A 26484-nucleotide genomic window follows, 5' to 3' on the forward strand; every position below is an offset into this window, starting at 1 on the left:
AAAAAACCCACACACAACAGCAGCAAATCAGCTTAGACTTGGCCATGTGCAAATCCCAAGCATTTTATAAGCACAATTAGATATAGTTGCATCAGTGACAAATACAGAACTCCATCTGGTGGCTTGACTAAGGAATCTCATGATTAGTTTCAATTCTTGTTTTGTAGCTCTTAACAAAGAAAAAAAAAAGTGGAGATTTTTGTTTTAGTTTTTCTTTTTTTTTTTTATTAAAGTTGTCTTCAAGTTGTGTTTGGAGAGGGGGAGTTGTTTGCTTGTTAAAGACATTGTATGGAGTAAGATAATCCTACAACATGAGTTTGAGCACAAAACCCAAGATAGTAGCTCAAAGAGTAAAGAAGAAAAACTTATGTGGTCCTGTGGAAAAAAACAAACACACAACAAAAAACAACACAAGTCTATGTGGAAGGACAGAGCTGAACCTCTGTCCTGTGAACAGGGGCTTTGACTGAACCACCAAAGTTTGCTATGGTCAATAACGCATATTTCCTTCCAAGTCATGTCTGTGCACTGTTAGCGCTGTGTTTTAGACACACAGTAGAATGAAACTCCAGGAAGAGGAGGTGCGAGCTGATGCAAGATGACGTGTTTTTCACAAGTATGAGAAACACTATTAACCACTTCTTAATGACCCCACCTCTTCTCGTAAAACCCTATGAAGTTATTTTAATTCTGAGCAGAGGGAACCTTAAAGAAGCCATTTAATCTTCTGGAACAAATGTTCTGCACCTGAGTCACCAGAATGAAATCCAAGTGAATACATATAGATCACGTAGGTTTGCAAGAATACTTGCATGGATAGCACTCCCATATGAGGGCTTCCTTCTATTACATTTCCTTCTATTAATTACTTACTTCCTTCTATTAATTGCAATCTACATTGCATTGCAATTCAATTCCAGAAACACATCCTGTAGCTCGAACACAAGTCCACACTACAGCTTAGAGCAAGCCTGAGCACATCCCTGTGTTCCCAGCCCATGTTGTATATCACCTTATTCTTCATGGACATATATGGCTATCTGACAGGCAAGTTGTTTATGGGGTCCCTAGAAAAGGACCAAGAAAAGATCTGTAGGAAGCCTGAGCTCCCTTTAAAACACTGACCATGTTCCTAAGGCATCTTGCAGCTGGCAAAAAGCATGCAGTGCTTCAGGCTGTCCTGTGCTGCTAAGGACAGTATAGGCACATTATGTCTCCCCTTCTTGGCTGTCAAGATCACTAGTTTTGAATAGAAGATATTTCTCTACTAAACGCTGGACCAATGCCAAAAATTCATTCACATGAACTATTGAACATACCAGATGGTAAAATCTTTGTTACAACCCACTTGGGCTGAATTTAAACAAATCAGTTATAAACAGCCCAGAGCTAAAAGAGGGTTTAGTCAAATGTGAAAACAGCTTACGGAAAGATTTCTAGTTTTCCCACTGACAGCATACCATTTTTGCTTCCTCCTGATCTATATTTTCAAACACCAAAACCTTGTAGTCTCATTTTACAGGGAAACTTACAGCAAGGAGCATCAAGTTATTTCAGAAAAATATTATTTTTGCACAACAGAGTAAAGAAGCACGCTTTAATAACACAATTACTTTTAAATGTAAATATGGCAGTAGTGCCTCCAGTAGCTTTCAGACACAGAAGTAGCTTCCTGCCTCCCCCCAGAACAACATAAACAAGCCTGAATTTAAGATTAATTTGAATATTTACCAGATTTTCTTTGCCGTCGTCCAAGTAAATCTGTTACTGTTTTGCGGAATAGTTTAGCTTCTTCTTCATTAGCAAAATTAAGACCAACTTGACATGTCTGAAAAACATTAATATTCCCCCACCCATGACTAAGAAAATGTTTCAAAGGCTTTCTTAAATGTCTTCTTACACCTTCTGAAGGTATAATCAGAAAAAAATCATCACTGCAAATTTAGAACTAAATCTTAGTGAAGCATTCTATCTTAGGAATCTCTGTCTACTAATCAAATTTCTAGAGATCATGGCTAACAAATTTGAGCAAAATCTTGTAGCATCGAATCAAAGTGGGGAGAGAAAAATTTGTGCTTTAAGAATATATAGTATTTCACAAACATCATCTGCAAGTCAAAACGTAATTTCATTAAAGGGAGTTCAAAATAAAGAACTGCATTTTATGCTTCTATCCTATGGATTAAGTTTTCTAGTTGAGATTAAAAAAATCCTTTTACAAATAAGCTTAAAAAGCCTCAAGGAACACAGATAATATTGTACTTTTACAAATAATTTACAGAATGAAATAAAAACCTCAGTTATATTAAAAGAAGATAGTATTCAAATAAAAGGCATTTAAAGATAGGTAAAGACGTTGAGACTCACATCTCCAGCAAAGGTATGAAAATATCCTCTAGGACTATTATATACAAAGTTATTGTACAGCTCCTGCTCCCACAATAATTTCCCATCCTGAAAAGAAGAGAAAAAAAAAGATTGAGAAATTTGGACAAATTGCAGAGTTCAACTTCTTTCACAATAGAACCTACTAAGAGTTGGAAGGTACATGCTGTTAAGCATCTACCTTGCTATTAATCCAATGAATGAGCTCAATAAATAATCAAAACATACTGGAGCTTGTGGAAGAGCTGTGGAAGACTATTGCATCAGGTCACCATGTTCTGTTCAAATTCCTGGATGCTTTCATAAAACATCCTTCATGTTCTACAATCCTGCAACAGTGATGCTGAGAGCAGTAATAGTGACCAGTGATAGAAATACAGTGGTAACAGCACGAGCAATAGAGGATAATAAAGGAGAGCACGAGCAATAAAGGAGAATAATAACAGTCTCCTGTTATTATCTCAGGCTTGACTTGAAAACAGTTAACTTAAAGGGAACAAAAATCTCACCTTTTTAGGAAGTTTTAGAAATACATATGAATGGCATTATAGTTCAGCACCCAAGGAAGAGATTTCTCACTAAGTCTAATAGTCAAGTGACCAAATCACAAAGTCAAATGCAAGTGCCAACTGGCAATCCTGAACAAACCTGAGAGACTTCAGGCACTGAGCGTTGACAGATAACGAGCTGTTCCTGGCTGTAGAGATAATGGGAAGCTTTCCAAAGTCTCAAAGTCAGTAGGACTTATGCTTCTTAGTATCATTTTTGTTATGAAAACACATCTTAAGACACTTCATCTCTTAGTTCCCACTGTCTTGAATGAAATATTATAACAGGACAAAGACCTTCAGTATGAATGTATATATTGTGGAGGGGAAAAAATCCCACTTGTTTGTCCTGCGGTTTTCATATGCCCCAACACTAATCAAAAAGATTGTTTCCACCTGTACAGAATACAGCATATATTTTGTTAATATCAAAGTAGCAACACCTGCTAGAATTTTGACAGCTATCCATATCAGTGACACTATACTAACTTTCACTAGTTTGACTAGTCAGATCCATATATGACAGCTTCTGTGTGCTGTAAGAAAATTGGATCTGATATTTATTTCATCCATAAAAGCTGACATCTATGAAATAATTTAAATTTAAAATACCTGAGAAAGTTGCAGTTGCCTATTAATAAGCACTGTAACTGAACCACTTAAAGCATAACCATTTACTTGAGAATTTCTATGAGTTTGTAGCTACAACAACTTACACTCATTCAATTCCAAATGCAGAATGAATACAACCAAGCTTGAGGAGTCTGAAAGAAAAAAAAAAGATGCTTACCTTAATGTCAAATATTCTGATAAAATATGACCTCTGCGGATTGTCCTTTACAAGGCAAGCTACACCACAGCATTTCTTTGACCACATGGCATTACGATCTGCTGCATATATTTGAACAACTGCTGAAGACATCGTCTAAAAAGAAAAAGGTAGCTATTACTTTCAAGGTAAAAATCATAAATTCTACATTTCATCTTTTATCAAAGCATCTCTTATTTTTTTTTTTCCTTGTTCCAGGCAGCAACTTTGATGATTTCCCAGGTGGTAACATAGTAAAGTTCAAATGACCCCACATCACACTTACGTTTCAGATTTTCACTTCTACGCGAGATTTAGACAGCTTAAGAACTCAACTGAACTTTTTGTTCTTGTTCATAAAAATCAGCAAAGAGACTTTGTCTGTAAGAGGCAGACCAGTAACTATGGCAGTCACAAAGAGAAGCCCTAATGTGCAACTAAATTTCTTTCTGCTCAGTACTTCAAACTGGATACAAATGCAACACTGGAGCTAGAACTATAAATTACATAGAGCCTGGAAACACTCCTGAGTACTTGAATACAACTGTCTACATTGCTTAATTGTTTGAATGGTCTCTGGCATGATTTTAGCCTATGCCAACTAGCAAACTCCTAAAATTCTTGGGCACGGTTTGAGAATTCACATGAGCAAGGCTCCTTCCCAGCTGGCAACTTGAAATCATCCTGTTTTCAAATTGAGAGATTTTTAATAAGAGATGAAGATTGCTCCACACTAGATTGCTTCAGTCATTAGGAATGTTCCTCAGCATATTTTCTAGTATATATGTGTCCTACCTTAAGAGTCTAATGAGGAAAAATGGAGCCTTTAAACAATATTTACTTAGTAGCCAAGTCATAAGGACGTAAAGCTTAAAGGCTCTGTAATGGGACAGACCAGAAGCTATCGAGCCCACGATCTGCTCTCCAACAGCACCAGAAGCCTAGGTAAGAATACAAGAGTACACCATTATACTAAGGGAGTTTACCCCCAGAAACTGGCAGGACGGAGCTCAAAGCTCCCCTGAGCGACCATACGTGTTCTACAGCATGTGTTGGATTTTTCGGTTGTGAATTTAGCTAATTGGTCTTCAGACCCATGTGAACTTCTGGGCATCACAACACTGGGCAGGATTGTATTTCTCAGTTCACTTAAGCACTGTGCTGATTACCTAGCTACTTGTATCTAAAAGTTTGCCACCTGCTAGGAGTATCAGTTGACCATCCCTCCTTGTTCTTACACTAGGAGATGGTGTTAATGATTTCCTAGTTGTCTCTCCATGCTGCATATGCTTTTATAGATATTTTTCACACTTCTTCACTCTGTGTTCTCTACTGTTTAGGAAGTGATACTAGTTTTAAGTCATTCTTGTACCAATTAAAAAAAAAATAAAATCATTCTACACTTAAATTAGCCTTGTCACTCACGTGGACCTTACCTAGTCCTACTACATTCCTTCTTGGATTAGATACGAGACTTATGCTGTATGAATCCATACTTTTGAACATAGGGTCACAGTAATGCTGTTTTCTGTTTTGTTCTCTATTTCTTTCTCTGTAAGTCAAAGAGTTTTATTTCCTTTTTCACTACGGAACATTAAGCAGATGCTTTCATAGATCTGTTACAGTTCCAAGGCCCTTCTGGAGGGACCATATCTATTCTGAGTAATGGGCTCCTTACCAGGTTTTCCCACCTGCTTCACAACCATTACTTTGCTTTCATCAACACTGACTACTTGCAAAACAGTTGACATCTAAAATGCACGTGTATCTTGCTGTATTATAAGATTATCTACTAAATATCAGTATCACCCATGTCACATTCTTCAACTGGTTTACAAAAATAAAAAAAATAACGAAAGTTTCATGGGATTTTTTTTTTTTTTTAATCAAAAAAACTTCCAATTTTGTTAAAATAGTGTTGAAGTAATATAGCCAGACTGACAGCTACTCCGTGGGGAAGCTTTGTAACCTTTGCCCAAGAAATGTGATGTAACTTTCACAAGTCAAGATATAGTTTTGTTCCCCTGTGTAACCACCTCTTCCAAAAATGTCAGACTGACTACTAATCTTTCTGGTAACCTACAGAAAAAGTGAAAGCAAGACTGACTGATGAAAAGAAAGCTTTGTGGTTGCCTCAAATGCTCTACAACTAAGTGTAGAGTAAAACTTCTCTCCCTATAACCTACAGAGTAATACGAATAATTGAATCATAACTGGATGAGTAAAAAGGGACCACTGAATTAGCCATTCTACCACAACGGAACAGCTAGCTGACATAAAGCTGTAGGTATAGGAGATGCCATTTTTCCTCTCATGTTGCAACAGGCAAATACTTAATTTTCAGCACAACTGGCCAGGCTTTGTTCAAAACTTCTGCCAACAGCCTTTTCTCTCATTTCTCCAATATCATCTCTTTGTTAAACCGATAATCTTGTAGACATACGACAACAAAAATAAGCACAGAGGGACATTCTACACTTGAAATGAAGGCATCACAATCAACCACAGCAACTGTCCCACTGTCCGTGCAAGAAGCCTCAACCCTCCAAAACAAGTCCAGCTCCACTAACCTTCCCCCAACAGGACCACCCACAGAAACCGGGGGTCTTGGCAGGAGTTAAGCGACTTAAATTCAAGGCATAGAAGACAGGGATCTGTGACAAGAAAGAGCTCCCTATGTGTCGCTTCCTATCGTATCTAGCAGCAAAAGCACCAACTGGATTATCTGGGTAAACCAGTAGCTGTCGTAACTCGATGATAAAACCTTGAACCAGCACCTACCCCATGAGTAGACAGAAGAATATTACACAAAAAAGAGTGTGTCCTCATTCTTTATAATCATAATAGATTTAATGTATACTTGGATGCCCTGTAAGTAGAGCTTAATTTACACATTAGAGAACAATTTCACTGAGTCTAAAGTAGGTGTTGTTTTGAGGCCTACCAATCTTCGAGTCCAATTACATTTTAACTTACTCATTAGCGTTGTGTAAATTCCTAGTGTTGACAGACTGCAATGAGGTTTTTGCATGTTAAAACATATAATTAAAAATTCCACTGTTACTCCACTATAATTTTTTGTTAGAGGGACAATACAGGAAAAAACACAAGGTGTATTTCTGGGGGAGACAAGGATAATAAATCCAATTCCTTTTACTTCAGCCACTGTTCATTTTCATCGTCCAGAGCAGCGTTGCCGCAGTGTTGCTATTCCGCTTCTGGAAGACCAGTGGCAAAAATATTTAATCATCCACAGCCTTTGGAAACGTACAAACTTATCAGCAAAATTTAAAACTTGTGATAATATATGAATCATAAGATTCATTTACTGCCATTAATTATGAATATTAGCAATATAAAATCAGTTTAAAAAAAAATAAATTCTACTTTAATTGCCGAATTGCAGCATCTGAGAACATTTACACAAATATCGTGATTTGCGTATTCTACTACGTTTTCTGAATAAGCACTCATTTTGTCTATTTTGATGCCAATGAATATATCCAGCTCAGTTTCTCACAGAATTCTTGAAGAGAATGTTGCATTTAAAAGTATAGGTTCTTTACAATTATACGTACATATTTCTTCACATGAGGTCACATCACTGATTTCACAAACAGAATTGAACAGAACTACCACTAGATACTCAATGTAATTAGTGTATTTTCTCTGATATGGTAAGTTGATTTGTTACTTAATGCTTAAAGTTATTACTGCATTTTCAGGAGGAGGATTTTGAGGTTGGCACCACTGCTTTGCTGAACAATTTTGGTGAGGACTTTGTCCTTCTTATATACCTATATATTTGGAAAAGGTGCATAGGGGAAAGAAATAAGGTAGCCCACCAACTACTGATGGGCCATAGAGATGAGAATCAACCCCCCTCAGTTCCCTTTATTTTTTCCACAGTCAACCTCCAGCTGGAGGACGTGCCATTGATTCCAGGGACTTGTCACACTGATGAGCTATGAAGCAATAAGCCTGGTGTTGTAAGCTGTTCACTGGCTGCTTCAGTGGCAGAGCTAGTCTCATCCTTGGACATACATCCTGCAGGATCCATGGTGTCAACAAAAGGCTCATGAAAATACCTTCTGCCCACAGAAGGTAGCCACAAGTAGTCACTGCACATTTGTAGAATGTGATCACAGCAGCCACGGATAGTTTCCAACTGGGCAGCAGATAGCTGTGTACTTTGATCAGCTTCTGGTGTGAGCATTTGCTGCAGTAGCCTGTCAAGTTAATGACTTGCTGTAACTCAGTGTTTCTCAAAACCAGTAAAGCAAGCCAACACAGTGGCACATCTCATTGCAACAAAGCGCCATTGCACTAGATTGCTTATGGTTGACATGGATTGTAAAAATCTAAGAAATTACAGAAGACAACTGACATGAAAACATAGTGGGCCAAAAGCCACAAAGAGCAGCAGCAAGATCAAGGCTGTAAGGGGATGTCCAGCCACCTCAGCGTACACCAGAACAGAAAGCAGTTCACGACCCATCAGGATAGTTTTTGTGGTGTTCATGTACATCTGACAACTGTTTGTGGTGCAAAGATCAAAGACTCATAAAATAACTTTGGTTGGATGTGACCTCTGTAAGTCTTCCAGTCCAACCTCCTGCTCACAGCAAGGGTAATTAAAGGCCTAGAGTTCAAGTTGCTCAAGGTCCTGTCCAGTTAAGTTCAAAGGCTGCAAATCACCTCTGGGGAACCTGTTCAGTGCTTAATCACTCCCATTTCAGTGCTTGTAAAAATGCAACTAAGTTTAATGTATTCTTCTAATGGTTCAGTATTGTTACATGTTGAGGATACTACTGAAGATACACCAGCAGTGATTTTCAATCTTACTCCAATTTTAAGAGTCACAGTTTTTCCAATAAAGGTGGGTGGTGGGGGGGGAACACCTCGCCCTGTAATGTAAGAATATAAGTAGTAGCAGTTGTTTCCAAGCAGTGACCTCTTGGAAAAAAAAAAAAAACCAACATGCTGATACAATGCCTGCGGCTTCTTCACGAAGTCAGCCTGGAGACTTTCAGCCTGAAAGTCACAATGAATGCAATTAGATACTTTAAGATTTCTAAGGGAAAAAGCTATGGTGAATAGTTGTGTGCAATCCAAACCCTGTAAGAACAGAAACCAGTATTTCTTTTATCTTTTCCTTAAAGTAGGTACCTGGAAAAGTTGTCCTGATCAACACTACAGCTGGTGATAAGGTACCTGTGGCAGGCGTTTTTTTAAGACCATCTATGGTGGCAATCCTTATTATGGCTAAGCCAACACACTGAAGTCAGCCCAGGTGATGCTGGTTGCTCCTGGGTCACTTATTTCTTCTTTGATACAAGAGCAGGAAGGCAGCCTGCAGTTTGGGTGGCTGCTCAAGAATAAAGCTCTTCGTTGACATTGAAACAGTGGGAAGTAATAGTCTTCCTCAGACAGCAGGGTTCAGGAACAGACATGTGCCAACGTCAAGTACCACTTCACTGTGGAAAATGCTTAGGGAGTTGTAACTCTAATCTTGACCACAGCAAGGACAGGAAGCTTCCGTATCAAGGCAGGCAGTCTCTAACAGCCTAGCATTATCTGAGTCATGGAAGGAGATACGGAAACTCATCAAGACTCATGAGTGAGAAAGACAAGAAGCGGAAGCCAGAATGCCGGGTAGCTAACTATAAGAAATCAAGGCTAGTCCACAGAAAATTAGGCAATTAGACAGAACCCAGTAGCTGACATTTCTTTCTCTAGATTGCAAGCATCCTGCAGAAAAAAAATCCAAAATGTAGCATTGACCAATCAAGCAAAAATATTGCTTGAAATCTTAGTTTATCCCCCAAAAAAGCTTATGTTTAGGCAATCACACATTTAAATATCAACACTTGAATAAATTCATGTTATTCAAAGCAAACAAAACTGGAGTTAGACAGTGATAATACCTTCATGGGTTTCTTCAATTACCTTATTTTTTGTGTCATAGATATATGGAGCTTCCAAAAACATTTCTGCAGTGCTCAGCGCAGCTATGCATTTTATCTCATCACTCTTAATGCAGAAACATAAACAAAACCTGCTGCAGGGACCAGGCCATGGAACGTCCTCACCTTCTCATGGGAAGGCCTTCGGTGGCCTACACAACCAAGCTCTGCTCACTCCTGGCAGTTTGATTTCCCTTCTGCACTGTGGTCCCATTTCAAGCGAAAATATAGCTATTTTCTTGGCATTGAGGATGTCTCCTGCCATGTGGGAACAGTGTGTTCCCTTCCCACTAGGAAAGGCTGATAACCCATTTCCAGGGTGAATGTTCTCATCACCACACAATCCTACGGAAGGCACGCACTGCAATCTCCTCTGTGTTTTTAAATGAACTGAATAAGCCTGCCACTAATTCAGATGATCCCCAACTAATTAGGCCACATAAACAACACACAACTATGCTTCCCTAACAATTTCCACAGTAGTAGCAGAGGCATTTTCTAGAGAAGACAAAGATATTTCCTAACACTTTCACAGAAACTTAGAAAACTTGAGTTTAATCAGGTTCAGAATACTACAATATATACTAGCCCTGGATAGTAATCCAACCCTCTGGAGCACAGGTGTCTAGTACAATAGTTTAGGAGCAATTCAGGCCAAACAGCAAGAAATACGAACACAAATCAACACCTTCACCAAATTTTAAAGGTCTCAATAAGTGTTCACAAGTGTCAACTTGTAATAACATTCGCAGTTTTAGATGGGAAAGAATGGATATAGGAAGAAAAAGCACAAGGAGAGAGAAAAGACTAGTGACACTAAAGGCAGACAGCTTTTGCTTCTTCCTGACATCTTCATCTGAAGGACTGCAAGGATCATGGCCCCAAACAACAGAAAAATAAGTACAATAGATACCTGTCTTTTTAGCTTTTTTCCCCTCAAATACAGTGGAACAGGCTATTTATGCTTACTGCATCTTGTATAAAAAAAAAAATCTGTGTGATGATACTGTCTTGACAGTACACACACGCACATTTCTGTAGATAAAAACACTTTTCAAGGACTCTACAATATTTTTACTATAAAAACAGTTTTTATAAGCTAGATTTTGCAACTCTCACACTGGCTTATAATTTATGTCTTTGCACCAGGTTGCCTCCAGAATCTTCACAAATGAGTCCAATATGTGACAGTGTTCGTTCACTTGGGATTTGGATACTTCTTTATTTTCAATTTGGGTAAACTGTATCTACTTCTAACTTTAAAGCTATTATAGCTGTTAAAGATATACTTGAATTACTAATAATCTTATCTCTAAAGACAATTGTGTATTGCAAAAAAACATTACTTTCAGATGCTGCAGACAGGATTTTAAACTAGTTTCCCATAGAAAGAATAAATACAGAAACTTCAGAAGTTTGCTGGCAGATTTCAACAAGTTAGGCAGCTGGAAACAATCTTCTGATTTTAATGCCATTTACAGGACATTATTTTCAGAAGACAGACTGATTGCTCCACAGACAGGAAAACTAAAGCAAGATTTCACATTATTTGACAGAACTGACATTAGAGAGCCTTTTGTAAATACCCAATCACATGAGAAAAGCTTTTATTTGGTGCAAGCTGAAAAATGACTCAACTGAAGACACTGAGGCCTCAGTAGTTCTACTGCTTGTGAAAATGCTATAATCACCAACAGTGTCCAATTTTAAGCTCAAATATTGCTTTTCATTTTTTTGATTTCCTGTGACTGCCCACTGATAATGCACTATGCATAGATGCTAAGAAAGTGGTGTTTTTTCCACCTAGTTAGGCTATGTTAAAAATAAAGCCACTGCAGATGTTACCTTTTCCTTATTTGAAGGGAGAAGGAAGAGAGGAAGTTTTTCTGAAATAGCAAAAAGCCACTTTGTGTATTTCTTATCGTTTCTGAAACAGAAATATCTTTATTTCAGTTAAAGACAGTCCTACACAACACACAGCCCAAAACATTTAAGAGATCAAGAGACCAAAACTATTTCTTTTAAAAAATGTTAATGCTCAAGAACAGATTCCCTGCTTTGTTCTGATCAGCACACAAGTCAGCTGCAATATCCTCACTGAAGATCTTTTACTGATGTGAAGAAGGCAGCAGTAGTCACTAAGTGATGTTACAACAAAAAAGGGACGAAATAAGGGACCACTTGTTTAACATCCAAACTATAAAAGTGCTTGTCCAGACTTAAGTCTGCAGTTGTCTAGCACAGTGATCCTTCACTCCTAATCCTCGGTCAGGCACTTACAACCAGCTCACATTTTTTCTGAGTGTCTTCAGATGCAAGTTCATTAACATTTCCAGTACCTCCCAGAATGCCCCAGTTCAGCTAGAGCTGGCCCACTCCTTTTCAAACACTTGTTGCTCAACTGTGGATCGCACAAGACCAACAATTAAGATGTGGGTAAACAGCATAGCATATAAAACCAAACCAAACAGCACATGATTAGTTAAGAGAGACGTGTTTTTATCAGACACAGAATAAAGATATATTTAAATCCTACATCCCCAGTTCAGACAACACAGGCGAAGTTTCAGCCTTCCAGAGATATGACATAACCATAACCACAAGCACGCTCCAGACTATAATATTGCCAGCCGGTCTCTCTCAGCTTAGCAGATCATTTCCCAGATGACATCCCCAACCTGGGGTTTTCAGTGACGAGCATGCTGAATGCTGTCACTTCCTGTTGACCGGCACAGCATCATTAGTAGCTTACTCAGCTCCGTCTCACTGCTTAAAGCTGCTGACAGCTTGGCTGGCCAGAAAGCAGCAGACACATGACAGAACACAGTTATTTGGGTTCTGTTGGTAAGGTTATACATGAAGAAACTTTTCAGAACAAACGAAAGTGTGCTGCACACAGGCCGGCCACAAATTTTCCACTGTCCTACTGCAACGGAGCAAAAATTCTCACTACAGAAGAAAGACACTTTGTCTTGCAGTTCCCACTCTCCCCCCACAAGTTCCCAAGACACTCAAAATTAAGTCATATAAGATTCTTCCTTTTCAAAGCTCAGGGAGTTTTTAGATGAAAAGTTAAAGTCTACCTTTCCATTTTGAGACTTTTTAAATTAACCAAGACTCCCAAGACTAGGATGATCCTTACGCAAACAGAGCACTGTACAGATACGTAGATTAATTGGTTCTGAAAACTATGTTTCACGGTCATGCACAGAAATCGCAGATTGTTGTTTCAAGCCATACAGATTCAAGGCAAGAATTATGAGTTTCAAGCAACCCGTGGGATAAAACTTGAGCTCGAATCTCTTTTGTCCTGTTCCACTGCCTATTCAGCTGTAAGGGAAACCAGCTGCTTTGACTCAACATTCTTTTCTCTTCTACCAGCAACCCATTGCCTTCATGCACTAAGGTCCTCTTTCTTCAGCCTTCACCAACCAACTCCATTTTCTACACAGCATTCTTCCAGATGCTACATACTAGTTCTTATAAGCAGATCCTTATACACACTTTGAACATCTGAAAGCGATTTGAGAAAATATATTAGAATTCAGACCCTCACTATCCATAAAAACCAAACCAGGGTTGTTTGGGTTCCTTTTAAAGACATACATCTACTCTAGCTCTTTACAGACTCACTTAACACTACATGTATCATCATGTTCACAAGTAAAAGTCTTCAGAACAACAGTTAAATTGATTACAGAAAGTCTGTGAAACATAAGCCTCAGGAATTCTTTGATTATCCCAGCTCTTGAATACCCATTAATGAGCCATTGAAAATGCTACTGGTACTTCCAGGTCCAAATTTAAAAAAATAAAAATAAAAAATACAAGTATTTGCTTTGCAGAGGTAAGGTTTAGGTGAAATTTTCTTATGATCTTTACACTTGAAGACAGAAAATAATACAGAATTTTGACTTCAGATACTTTGAGAACACTGAAATAAAACAGCTTACATAGTTTTAAAGGAAAAAAACCCCTCTTTTATAAGAACACATTAACTTCATGCCAACACAAAACAAAGAACCCCCTTCAAAATATTAAAAAATTTGAGAAAAGGCTATTAAAAGTAAAACCTCTTTGAATAATAGCCAGCAACTGGTCTCGCAATTGTGTACACAACTTGTGTCCTGTCCCGTAAAGCAGACTCAATCCACTTACATAAAGTTACTTAGAGACGCAAACCCCCCCCAACTTTTACTGTGCCACAACACGTTTTAATTCCTCCTCCAGCAGTTCAGCTTTGAACAGAACAGTTAAGATAATTTGTCAGATATAAAGAAACTCATAATTGTACCTAAGATTATTTTTTTTTTGGTATACCAACAACTGAATCTGCTATGAAAAAAGTTATTCCAAGCTGTAAGTCTTAAAAAGTGGATATACTATGGGGAAAAAATAGCATGAAGATGTAGTACTTATGTGATCCCTGACTGTATTCAAAGCTCATTCCAGGGATACAATGTTGAAAGTTCTTTCAGAGTAGAAGATGGACCTCATAGTGAAAGCATCAGCTGAATGTGTGGGAGACTACTATTTTTCATTTAGTTCTGGCAATAGCCTGTTGCATGATGTTTGCATTTATTTCTTGCCCGTGCCTCAGTTTCCTCATCTATAATTTTGTAATATGTAATTAAGTCCCTGCAGACTGGAAGAGAGGAAACATCACACCCATTTTTAAAAAGGGTAGAAAGGAGGACCCTGGGAACTACCCACCTGTCAGCCTCACCTCTGTGCCTGGGAAGATCATGGAACAGATCCTTCTAGATGCCATGCTTGGGCACATGGAGGACACGGAGGTGATTCAAGATAGCCAGCATGGCTTTACTAGGGGCAGGTCCTGCCTGACTAACCCAGTGGCCTTCTATGATAGAGTGACTAGGTCAGTAGATAAGGGACGACCTATGGATGTGACCTATCTGGACTTCTGTAAGGCTTTTGACACGGTCCCTCACAACATCCTGCTTGCCAAATTGGAGGGATACGGATTTGATGGGTGCACTGTTCAGTGGATAAGGAATTGGCTGGATGGTCGCACCCAGAGGGTGGTACTCAATGGCTTGAAGTCCAGATGGAGAGCAGTGACAAGTGGTGTCCCTCAAGGGTCCGTGCTGGGACCGGTACTCTTCAACATTTTTATCAACAACATAGAGGGATTGAGAGCACCATCAGCAAATTTGCAGATGACACCAAGCTGTGTGGTGTTGTCAATACACCAAAGGGACGGGATGTCATTCAGAGGGACCTGGACAGGCTGGAGAGGTGGGCCCAGACGAACCTCATGAGGTTCAACAAAAGCAAGTGCAGGGTCCTGCACGTGGGAAGAAACAATCCTCGCTATCAATACAGACTGGGGGGTGAGGTATTAGAAAGCAGCCCTGAGGAAAGGGACTTGGGGGTGCTGATGGACGAGAAGCTGGACATGAGCAGGCAATGTGCTCTCGCAGCCCAAAAGGCCAATCACATCCTGGGCTGCATCAAAAGAAGTGTTGCCAGCAGATCCAGAGAGGTGATTCTGCCACTTTACTCTGCTCTGGTGAGACCTCCCCTGGAGTACTGTGTGCAGGTCTGGAGCCCTCAATATAGAAAGGACATGGACCTGATGGAGCGGGTCCAGAGGAGGGCCACTAAAATGATCAGGGGGTTGGAGCACCTCTCCTATGAGGACAGACTGAGGGAGCTGGGGTTGTTCAGCCTGGAGAAAAGGAGGCTCCGGGGAGACCTCATAGCGGCCTTCCAGTACCTGAGGGGGGCCTACAGGAAGGCTGGGGAGGGTCTGTTTACAAAGGCCTGCAGTGACAGGACGAGGGGCAATGGTTTTAAGTTGGAGAAGGGGAGATTTAGATTGGATATTAGGAAAAAGTTCTTTACCATGAGGGTGGTGGAACACTGGAACAGGTTGCCCAGGGAGGTGGCTGAGGCCCCTTCCCTTGAGATATTCAAGGTGAAGCTCGACAAGGCCCTGGGCAACCTGGTCTAGTTGGGGGTGTCCCTGCTGACTGCGGGGAGGTCGGACTAGATGACCTTTGGAGGTCCCTTCCGGCCTGGACCAATCTAGGAATCTATGAATATGGTGATACAGACCTCTACCTCTGTAAAGTGCCTTGAGAACTACCAATAGAGAAAAAAAAAAAAAAGTATTATGCTGCTACAGACAGAAATCCATTATTTTGGAGAGTTGTGTGTGTCTACGTTATCTTCTCTGCTAATAGCAAAGGTTAAGACAGCTTAACTTCCACATGACTAGTGCTAGTTTTCTCCCCAAACAGAGTGGGGAGGTATCCGCCAGGTGTGGTATCACCATGTTCCAGTATTTAAAGGGTGGCTACAGAGAAGACTGAGACAGCCTTTTTACAAGCAGTCACATGGAAAAGACAAGGGGTAACGAGTACAAGTTACTCCTGGGCACACAAGAGGAAAAATTTTCACAATAAGAACAATCAGCCATTGGGATAATCTCCCCAGGGAAGTGGTGGATTCCCTAACACTGGACACTTTTAAGACTCAGCTGAACAGCGTGCTGGGCCTTCTTGTCTAGACTGTGCTTTTGCCAAGAAAGGTTGGACCAGATGATCCTTGAGGTCCCTTCCAACCTCGTATTCTCCAATTAATTAATACTTGATAGCCTGGTCACTGTTTTAGAAAAGGAAATGGAGATATTATTTTACCATGAGGGATGCCCTTTGAGTAAAGAGACATTTATTACAGCTAACAGTTACAACTGTCACTGCCTGTACGGGCTCCTTCTTTGTAGGTCCAAAGCACTGCATTTACCAATGCACTGTGAAGGGCAAAAGCCACTTAGATTCACTTGTGTGCAAACAAACTTTATTAGCTTAGAAGCAGTGTCACAGAATGGTGGTCTTATGTGGCCAATTCTATGCAAATCTTATGCTTAAGGTAAGTCACCTATTTCCAATTTAGGTAAATACAGCTGTAAATTCTTTGTAACAAACTTACTAATGTTTTTGTAAGTCATCATCACACTTTTCATACAGCATATTTAACATTTGATTCTTAAGATGGAAGAATAAAGAGCACATGCCTCCAAACTTAATGGCAAGAGTAAAATTCTTTTTATGAAACAAAAGTAATTTCCCACCTACCTGGCATTTCTCAGGAGTCTCTTCCATGATAACCCTGACCCCTGAACAACAAAAACCCCCAAAGTGTTAGTACATAAAGACTGAGAAAATCATGAGATCACACATCAAAAAAGTACATCTGATGTTGGCAATAGCAGAGGAATGAGATAATCACCTGACAAAAGCAGTTTTGAAATCTAGGGACTCCATGCTGGCTCCAACACAGCCTTCAATAAGGGCAATCATCACCCCATACATCTAGGTTCTTTTATGAAGGATTAAGGTGACATAATAAAAAATGCTATAGAGAGTTTAGTTTAGCTTTTGGCATTACTACTTATGCGTCTTAGACACTGCATTAAGAGCTTGCCCTCAGCAATATCCTGTAGCACGGGCTCTGTAGCTCAAGATGGTGTTTAAATTCTCAGGCCAGATATTACAAACCCTCAGTTTCTACTCAAGCTCCCCCGTACAATCTCTGTTTCTGTTACAATTTCCCCTTGGATTATCTATTACAAAGGTAATATGCAAGTATAGTTTTTGATAAAAACAAAAAAAAAGCTTAAGGAAGCGAATTGCTGAGTTTGCAATACTCAATTTTCAAGGTGAAAAATGAAAGGGATACAACTGACCTCTGCCAAGCTATGACTTCAAAAAAAAAGTTCAGATGAAGAACAGTTTTGAAACTCAGGTATTAACAACGGAGTTGACAATTTTCTTTCTGAACTTACTATCCACTACCTAAAATAAATGCACAGAGGACTGCTGAATGGAAAAGCTCCTTCCCTGAAGCCAACATTCTTCCTCTGTAACTCCCTAAGGTGCCAGAATGTTACTTATCACAAGGGTGCCTGCTCTGCTGCGCACAACCAGAACAGCAAAACCTGTAAAGAATCTATTCATTTACAGTTAAAGTATTTATTTATACAACAAAAACGTTGTAGAAAGAGGGTGGCAGCAGCAAGATATATTTTTTCCTCTGCACTCAACACTCTGGTGTCCGTGTCCAGATACCAGCTTCCAGTTTAAAAAAAAAATCCCACAATACTCATTTTTTCCTTTATTGCAGAGCTGGTAGCACAACTCTACACAGCAGTTCTAATGAGCAACCATAGACAGAATTGAGGAATGGAGGTAGTGATATTATTCTCAATCTTTTATTCTTAAGTATTCATATGTTTGGACGGGTCAAAACCCATCCAAATTGATGCTTCCCCACAAAAAAAAAAAAAACAAAAAAAAAAAGAAGGAAATTAGCTCTCTAATATTGCTGTGTTCCTGTTCATAACTTGTGAACATTGCTCAGCAGCAATAAAAAATATGCTACATGAAAAGTTAAAAGTATATACCAGCCTGAATTTACAGATAATATAAAAATTGCTTCACTCTATTACAACAGTACTGAAGTGGCATTAAATCTTGTGTGAGAAACAAAGGTTACAATAAAGAAAATCAATATTTATTAGATCAATACAAGAATTTAAAATCCACAAAGTCACGCCAATAAAATTAACAGGAACACAGTAGTTCAAGATATTTCAAAAAAATTTTAGGACAGAGAATATTTGTTTCAAAGAACATTTAGAAGAAACATGAGGTCTGAAACTGACCTTCACTCTTTTTGGTGAGTTTGTCAGAATTAAAGAAATACAGCAAGTTGAGCCAAAATAATAACTTTCATGATAGAGATCTGACAATAGCTTTGCTTTTGATCCCAGTGAAAATGAAATACTGGAAACAATCAATCTGTATTGCACTGGCAGTCCAATCAGCCAGTATCATTAACCTAATCAAGCATCAGATTTGAAGCATTACATGCTTCAGTTTCTGAAGTACTTTTCTGCAAGTCTCCGAGTCTGTTCTGGAGCAGACAGTGAGGCTGAACATGCTCAGCGTCATCGGTTCCTGCTGCTTGGGAAAACTGGCAACAGCCTTACTGTCAGGTCAAGTGTTTGTCACTTTTCCGAAAGCCTCCACTTATGCTATGATAAGCTACAGTGCTTTTATGACAGTATAAAGACAGCAGGTATGTTGTTAAACCCCACTAACAGAATGAAAATGTTCACTAATACTGGCTGTAACCTATACACACAGAAAAAAAAAAGTTGTTATTATATGGCATACTAATTATTTTTTTCAGGTGTGTAACACCTTTGGAAATGAGATATTCCTCCATAAAGGCACTGATGCAAGGTAAACCCCAATGACTGAAAGAAGGTATCCCTTGTCAAAGCACACACTGGGTTTCCAGTTTTTGTATGGATATTTCCTTCTTTTGTGATCAACTAACTACACCAATCGCTCTGAGCACCTGAACAGCTTCAGTCTTAGCATAGAAACAGACAGCTCTTGATGTTGAATATATAAAAGATAATATCAGTCCCAGGAGTATGTAGTTTAGAGAAAACAAGCTGATTACTCGGTTAAGATAGAGTTCAAGAAAAATTACACCCTACTCAAAAGACTTTATATGAGTATAGAAATAGGGTATCTCTTCCAGTCTCCTGGAAGAAATAATCACAGGACTGAGACCTCCGTAATAGCAATGCTAGACGTCCAGCACGGGGAATTATATGAACATCAGGTTAAAGTCTCTATAACCAAGTCCTCAAAAGATCTAGGAATTAAATTGCCAGAAACTTCAACACTGTGGTACAAACACTGATAATCTTACTACAGGAAGATGGTGATGGGGGTGTGCCAGTTCCACAGCTAGACCTTGAGCAAGCCTGTGCAGAAAAGAAAATAAATTTCATTTCTTGGTAGTCCAGAATCCACTCTTGGGCACATGGACTACTTACAGAAGATGAAGTAGATGTACAGAATAAATTGAAAGGCTAGCCAACTTCACTGATAAAAGTGTCCTGTAGAAAATTTATTACTCAAAAATGCATCCTTCAGAAGAAGGCCTCTGCCGTCCACCATGTGATGTGCAGTATGATACAGAACTTTTACAGAGTTTTATATTAGCTGATGTGGAACTAAGGTCTCTAAATCTGCCAATCCTCACATAAAAGCTTCAGTTCTGCCACAAACACTACAGTCCTCTGAAGAATCCCAGAATCAAAGAAGTGACTTGTTAGTAACCACATTTCAGGACTAAGTTACTCTGACAAACCAGGACACCATGTTGGACTTCAACGAAGCACCCAAGCACGCAAAGTGAAAAAACAGCCTTGATGATGCATGGCAGGCATCCTTATTTATGGCTGGTTTGTTTATTTGGAATAAACCAACTACGTAATGCCCTTTACTAATTCAGACTTGCATCATAGTGATATTGTCTGTATGTGGCGACCTTGGAGAAGTTATTTACAGCGATACGGATATCGGTACTGAGTCATTTCATTACTAGAGCAATTATCGCAGCCAGAATTGGCAAGCAAGTCACCATCCTGAAATCAAGACTAAAAGCACTCAGCTTCTAAATCCACATGGATTGTTATCTCCCTTCTGCTCCAAAGCAAAGGCTATCTCCTGCAGGAAAACTGCTTGTACAGCACCAAGCATCACCAGGGGTCCAGTCCCTGCCAGTGCTGACTTATAAAAGCAGACATTGGAAAAAAATATGGCTCGAGGGGGAAGAGGAGATCACACGACACTGAGGGGAAGGGGGGGGGAATACGATAAAATAAAAACTTCAGGTAAATGTCCACAGAACTGAGGCATCTAAACACTAATAGATGTAGTGGATGTAGAAGACAGAACTGAAAAGTTTTCCAAGCTCGCACCTTTACATCCCACACAGAATCAAAGATTAAGGTGAGAGACCAGAACAGACAGAGTATGTAATGATTAAACTACCATTAGTTATGCTACTTCACACCCTAGAACTGTCTCTGGAGCTCTAGTGGGAAACAAATTTCTGTCAGTTCAGATGCAACAAACTGATAAAACACTCCAAAATGCAGCTGCAGGGAAGATTCCAAGAGACCTCAGCACATCCCTGGAGTCTCTGAAAATGCACAGAACTTTTTTTAAGAAAAGACATACAAAACTTACAAACTACTCATCAGAAAAGAAAGGTCTCGACAAGAATGCATTTTCTTGGTAGGCCAGCGCTCTGTAATCAAGAAGTAGAGTAAGTGAAATACAACAGCCCTTAAGGTCACTCCTGCTGTACCTAATGCAATCTATAGAAGCACAGCTACAAGTTTGCCAGATCTCCTTACCAGGAGGCAAAATAATTTTTATTTTTCTCCTGATACTGGAGAAGAGGTTCAGGAACTATATGAGCTTGTGTTCACAGAATGTCAGATGCACTTGATAACTTGTCCACAGCAGTAGGTTGTTACATGCACAGGCACACTTTCATCTGCTGGAAACTTCTAGTCAGCTGCATTTGTTCAGGTTTCCAAAACCAATTTCTAGGAGCAGAGAGGCAAGATTGAATTTTGTTGCTGGCAGGAAAACCAGGTTTGACTCTGGCTTGGTGTCAAAGAGGACAGTTATGAGAACAGCAGTAGAGCTGACCCTTATTCTGTGATGTACACGCTACTGGCAACGCTAGAACAGACAGCTCACTTCCATCTCCCCATCCCCAGCACTACAGTGCTTTTGTCTCTTGGTAACTTTCACTGGTTGTGCAAATATTAGTAACTAGGACCAGGGGCACTTTCTGGATCTGATGGCAAGTGGTACAACAGAATGCACATCTGCACACAGCAACTCTCTCTCTTCTCCCAACACCACACAAATTGGATAAGGATGGCCCCACCCATATCATCCATTAGGAACTGCATTTACACCATTCTGCTCCTGAAACCATGCTCACTAATTTGAGCGAGTACTGGCTAGAATTACCCAAACCTGTGCCAGGAAGCACGCCAACAAATTAAACACTATGGACAGTCACAGAACAGTGCCTGAGTTCATGCTACTGCCCTACTTACGTTTGTTAGCATCAAAATGTTAGCACAGCTGGCTGACAGACCAGAGGTGAGAGAAAGGACAAGACGCATCCTTCCGCCACTGAGCTTCAATGTACCCTAGGTGGGTGTCTCACATTTTGAGCCTGTCAGTTCTGGTTGTCAGGGTCAGAAATGTACGGTCCAGACAGGTATGGCCAGTGTGAGGGATGGACCCTTTGGTTACACAGTGTGAAGCTTAGAGCAGCAGCAGGAACACTGGTTCAGTAAGAAACCCTCACCTAAACAATATGAACAGAGGGAAGAGAAACACAGGATTTGTTGCTTACAGGCAGCGAAGGCCAGAAATGTTCAAAGAGACTGTTAAGGAAAAGTCTCAATAAAAAATTGAAGCACTGAGAGACAACCTAAATGACATAAAAAGATGAAGTGAAAACTATGACATGGAATAAGTAAGATCTACATCTCCTAAAGAAACATTTAGCATCAAATCTATCTCCATTCATCCTATCAAATAAAACCGTAACTAGGTATGTTGCATCTTGTATATGGTTGAACTAAAGCAAGGAAGGGCATGCTCTGTGCAGATACAGACATAGTAACAGTCTCTTGAATATATAAACATTGGCACCTGAAGACGATATGGACAAATCTCTCAAAGACAAGACTAAAATAATTTTTTTTAAAATAGATTAAGTGGTTTTTTGAATCACTACTGAGTTCTAGAGATCAAGTCTAACCAGCATTTTCTGTTGCAATGACACTTTTAAAACTTGTATAATTTTAAAGTTCCAGCCACACAAACTGAGAACAGTGCTAACAGCGCAGCACGCCTGAAGAGGCTAACATTCTTTAAGAAAGAAATTACAACACCTATCGTATGGCTAAAAAAATACTAGTTGATATAAAATTGCACAAAATTAAGCCCAAAAATCCATATTTTTTTGAAACTGTTATTTGCCAGGTTACCAAAAATAAACACTAATAATTCTGTGTGCCCAGTTATAAAATTAATTTCATACCTGAGATACTCTTAGTTACAGACTAAAGGCAAATAAAGAAAAAAATGCCCTGCATTTTATTTATTAGAATCTACTGCTTCCTTCTTTGCAAATGCAAGGGGAAGCTTTTGCCTGTGGTATTGCACAGAACACATACCACTACAGGATGTTCATAGTTTTCTTCCTCTTTTCAGTTAACCACAAAAATCAAGCACAGTTTTACAGAAAGGAGCCCATTTGGATGTCTTTGTGTATATTTAGTGTCATAAGCCAAGTGATGTTTCTATTTGCTTTGGCTGACTGAGGGGGAGTAAAGGAAAAAAATGTCTACTTACAAAGAATGACCACATCTTAGCTGTGCTCAGAGCGAGCTGTCACATGGTTAGAGGAGCAGGAAATAACTTACAGTTCACTCAAAGCAGGACTAAGCAATTCTGTGGTTTCAAATCTGAGCCTGTAGAGTTGCTGAAGCTGTATCTTCCAGTATACAGTTTCTTAATATAGCAGCTTACGAACTGGAGAGTCTGGTCCTCCCTGAAGAAGCAACAGTGGAGGGTGGAGCACTGCAAGAAGCCCGAGGAATATCACACTGGTTTTTGCTTGCCCCTCTCTTATCCACCAAAAGTTCTCTTTCCTAGAGCAACGTGAACAATGACTTTGGGCCAGTGAAGGTGAAATAGGAGATATATGTCTAATGGCCATATGTCAGGCTGAAGTGCACTATATGTATGCAGCAGCAAACAGCTGGCTGGCACAGAGACTGTCTCCTCTCCTCATCTCTTAGCTTGTGAAACGCTCTGGTAAATTAGAAGAATACAAACCATGTCTGGGTAGGACTACATGTCTGATGAGACACAAAGCTCATGAGCAAGAATGAAGCACTTGTGGAACTGGGAAGTTTGGGAGTAAGGGAGTGAGGAATGGTGAGGAGGAGAGACACCTCTACCTGGAAATCTTTGTGCGGATTATGGATGCAGGGGCTGAAGGGAGAAAGGAAGATCCCAGAAGCACTTGAGGTACAAGAGGAAAGAGGAAATAAGGGGAGAAAACCTTTTTGCTGGGACAGAAGGACAGAAAACTTGTTTTAAAAAAAAACAGCGTGTGTGATAAAAGAGTGCAAGGAGACCCTGATGAAAGCTGAGACACAAGGTTCAGAGGACAGAGGTCACTGTGTAGGACTTTAAAGCAAATCAGCAGGACTGGGCTTAAAAAATAAATAGTGGTTAAATTGATTCCTAAAATATCATTACCAAGCATAAAGTAATCTGCTGTATAAAACTCTTAAAGCTTTATTTTCTACATAGAAACTAGGATTCTTTTTAAGTCAATAAACTACTGCTGCTGTTACAAAACGTACCAAGAACGTTGTAAAACATCTCTTACTTTTCTTTATCCCCAACACAGAAATATATTAATACAACAAATTAATACCAATTTCTTTTCTTTTCCACAAATCACATACAGGTAAATAAATCTCTGGTCTGTCATCTTGAGGGGGGGAAGAAAGCATTTACAATTTAATTTAAATTAATTAAATTCCCGTATTCAAATATTCTTGTTGTTCTTCAGCCTAGACAGCAAGACAAGTACTAGGCCTTGTTAATAAATACTCAGAGAATGCCTTTTAGGAATTCATATTTTAACTTAACTTTTCTTGTAAATAATCGCACCAAGGGCTGCCTAACTTTTGGGAAAACCATCATCGATAACACTTGAAGTAAATGCACTTTAAAAAGTTTCTGCTATCTTAGACGCAAGAGTTATCTGTCCATAATTAAGAGTTCAAATCATGTAATACAGTTTTCTTAGCTTTTCAAAGAGGAGAAAGCCACATTTTCCTTCGTTAGGTAGGTGTTTCTCAAATTGCAGGCATAGTACCCCTGCATACAAAATATGCTTGGTGAGCAGGGATAGGTTCCTGTGTAACTCTACTGCTGCACAGTGGCTAATTAACACAAGGGAATAAAGGCAAAATAGCACATTCACTTTGAAGGGAAATTAGACGAATGCAGGGGAATCCGGAATTACACATAAAGTTCTGAAGGGGAAAATGGTGTGTGAAACCATCTTACAGAAACTGAAACACTTATGACCTTGATTATCAAGCCTTAATGTGATCTTTCAGCTTTAAGCCAGACACACTGGAGAACTGGTAAACGCATTAACACTGTTCCTCAAACTTAACAGAAGAAAAGGCTGCCTTAGAGTGAGGATTTTAAGGTTAGTCACATAAACAGTACAGGGAAAATAGTTTCAACAAGGTGGGGATGCATGTATGAAAGCAAGTGCCTAAGGTGAGCTGCAATCTGCAAATCTGCCAGTATGCTGTGGAGCTCTGTGGCAACAGCTTCCTTGCCAGCAATAATCTCCACAGAACACTAAGTCTACAGGAACTGACTAATTCATTTAATGAACTTCTTCCAGAATCATATATTCTTAACACAGGCATTCTAATTTGAGATGCCAAATGTGTCACTCACTGCATAAACACAAAGAGGTGTCAGGAAAATTGTCTACCTTTAACTCAGAGGTAGCTGAAAATACACTACTGAATTTGAAGAATTAAGCAAGCGAGCAGCTTTCTAAGAAAGTCTCTCAGTGACTGTTTGCATGACATCTCTTCTTTTTCCATTTGATCCTTATAGGGCACTGCTCCTGTCGTGAGAAGATCAGAGCACATTTCAGGATATTAGAATTTAACTGAACTGTCCCTGAAGGTAACTGTATATCTACTGTGCCCGTTTTATTGGTTATCCAGGCATAAACAACATGTCTGGAATCCCTACCCAAGCAAATATGTTGAGAAACAAAACTATCTTGTACAGCATCTGACTGAGTGGTAGAGTGGTACCAGTCTGGTAGAGTCTGTTTAAAACCACCCACGAAGATATACTTCTAGTTCCACTAAACCCACTTTGGTTGATTTACTGTTACAAGGAAAACAAACTAGCCAATAAAAAAAAAAAAAAAAAAAATCCCTCTGTGCCCAAGTAACATATAATGCCAACCTTTCTTGAGGAAACTACCCTAACATGCCAATAAGCAACTCTGTCTAGTGCCCATGACACATTTTTGTTACTTCCTATGTTTTATTATCTAGGTATTAGGTCATGAAACCATAAGTCTCCTGCACTATACTAAATATAATTTCTGTACTACAGATTCCTCAAGAGACAAGCCTATGAAACACACTTACTGGAAGAGAGGACACCATAAATCTTACCAGACTGCTTTAAGTGAACGGCAAACTTTCTTCGAGAAACTTGAGCACTTAAAAGCTCAGCAAACCCCACCTCTACTGCAGACAGCTCTGCCTATAAAAGGTCAATGAAAGAATCAAACCTTTTGTCATGTTGGTTAACGAAGTACTGCAAAGTTCCTAGATGATGCTCACTCATCACACGCAAACCACTTCAACACTTCACGCCGTTCCAGCACCGAGCTGCCAGAGGCAATTGCTGCCATTGCTGGCACCCACAGCCACTACTTGCCAATGACAACAGTAAACAAGTTCTTAATTCCTGCACTATTAGAGACACTAACAGTAGAGCAATAAAGGTCACAAGAAGCTCTACAGAAATGACAGGGAAATTTTTTCAGGCAGAAGTACCAGAACTCCACTGATAGAAGATTCAAGACCTAAAATTAGAACATTCTCCCTTATCAGCTTTTATCCTGAAAGTGCATGGTATAAGATGGATCTTATACACTCTACTTGCTACAAATTGGGCTTATACTAAACCCTTGAGAACCTCAGAAGAAATATTCACAGAGGAAACATTCTAGTGACAGCATTCAAAGAGATATTTATGAACAGATAATGCAG

At 39.4% G+C, this 26484-nt stretch overlaps 1 protein-coding gene across 1 annotated transcript in view; it reads right to left on the reverse strand.

The window, feature by feature from the left end:
* WASL (WASP like actin nucleation promoting factor) overlaps window positions 1-26484 on the reverse strand; it is a 52757-nt gene that overhangs the window by 20528 nt on the left and 5745 nt on the right. The window contains exons 2-4 of the mRNA XM_074168224.1: window positions 3724-3858; window positions 2368-2454; window positions 1732-1828 (exon numbers count right to left, since the gene is read on the reverse strand). Of these exons, the coding sequence (XP_074024325.1) occupies window positions 1732-1828; window positions 2368-2454; window positions 3724-3858 (319 nt within the window). The remainder of the gene's footprint in view (window positions 1-1731; window positions 1829-2367; window positions 2455-3723; window positions 3859-26484) is intronic.

The sequence above is a fragment of the Numenius arquata genome, chromosome 2 (assembly GCF_964106895.1).
Source record: "Numenius arquata chromosome 2, bNumArq3.hap1.1, whole genome shotgun sequence".
NCBI lineage: Eukaryota > Metazoa > Chordata > Aves > Charadriiformes > Scolopacidae > Numenius > Numenius arquata.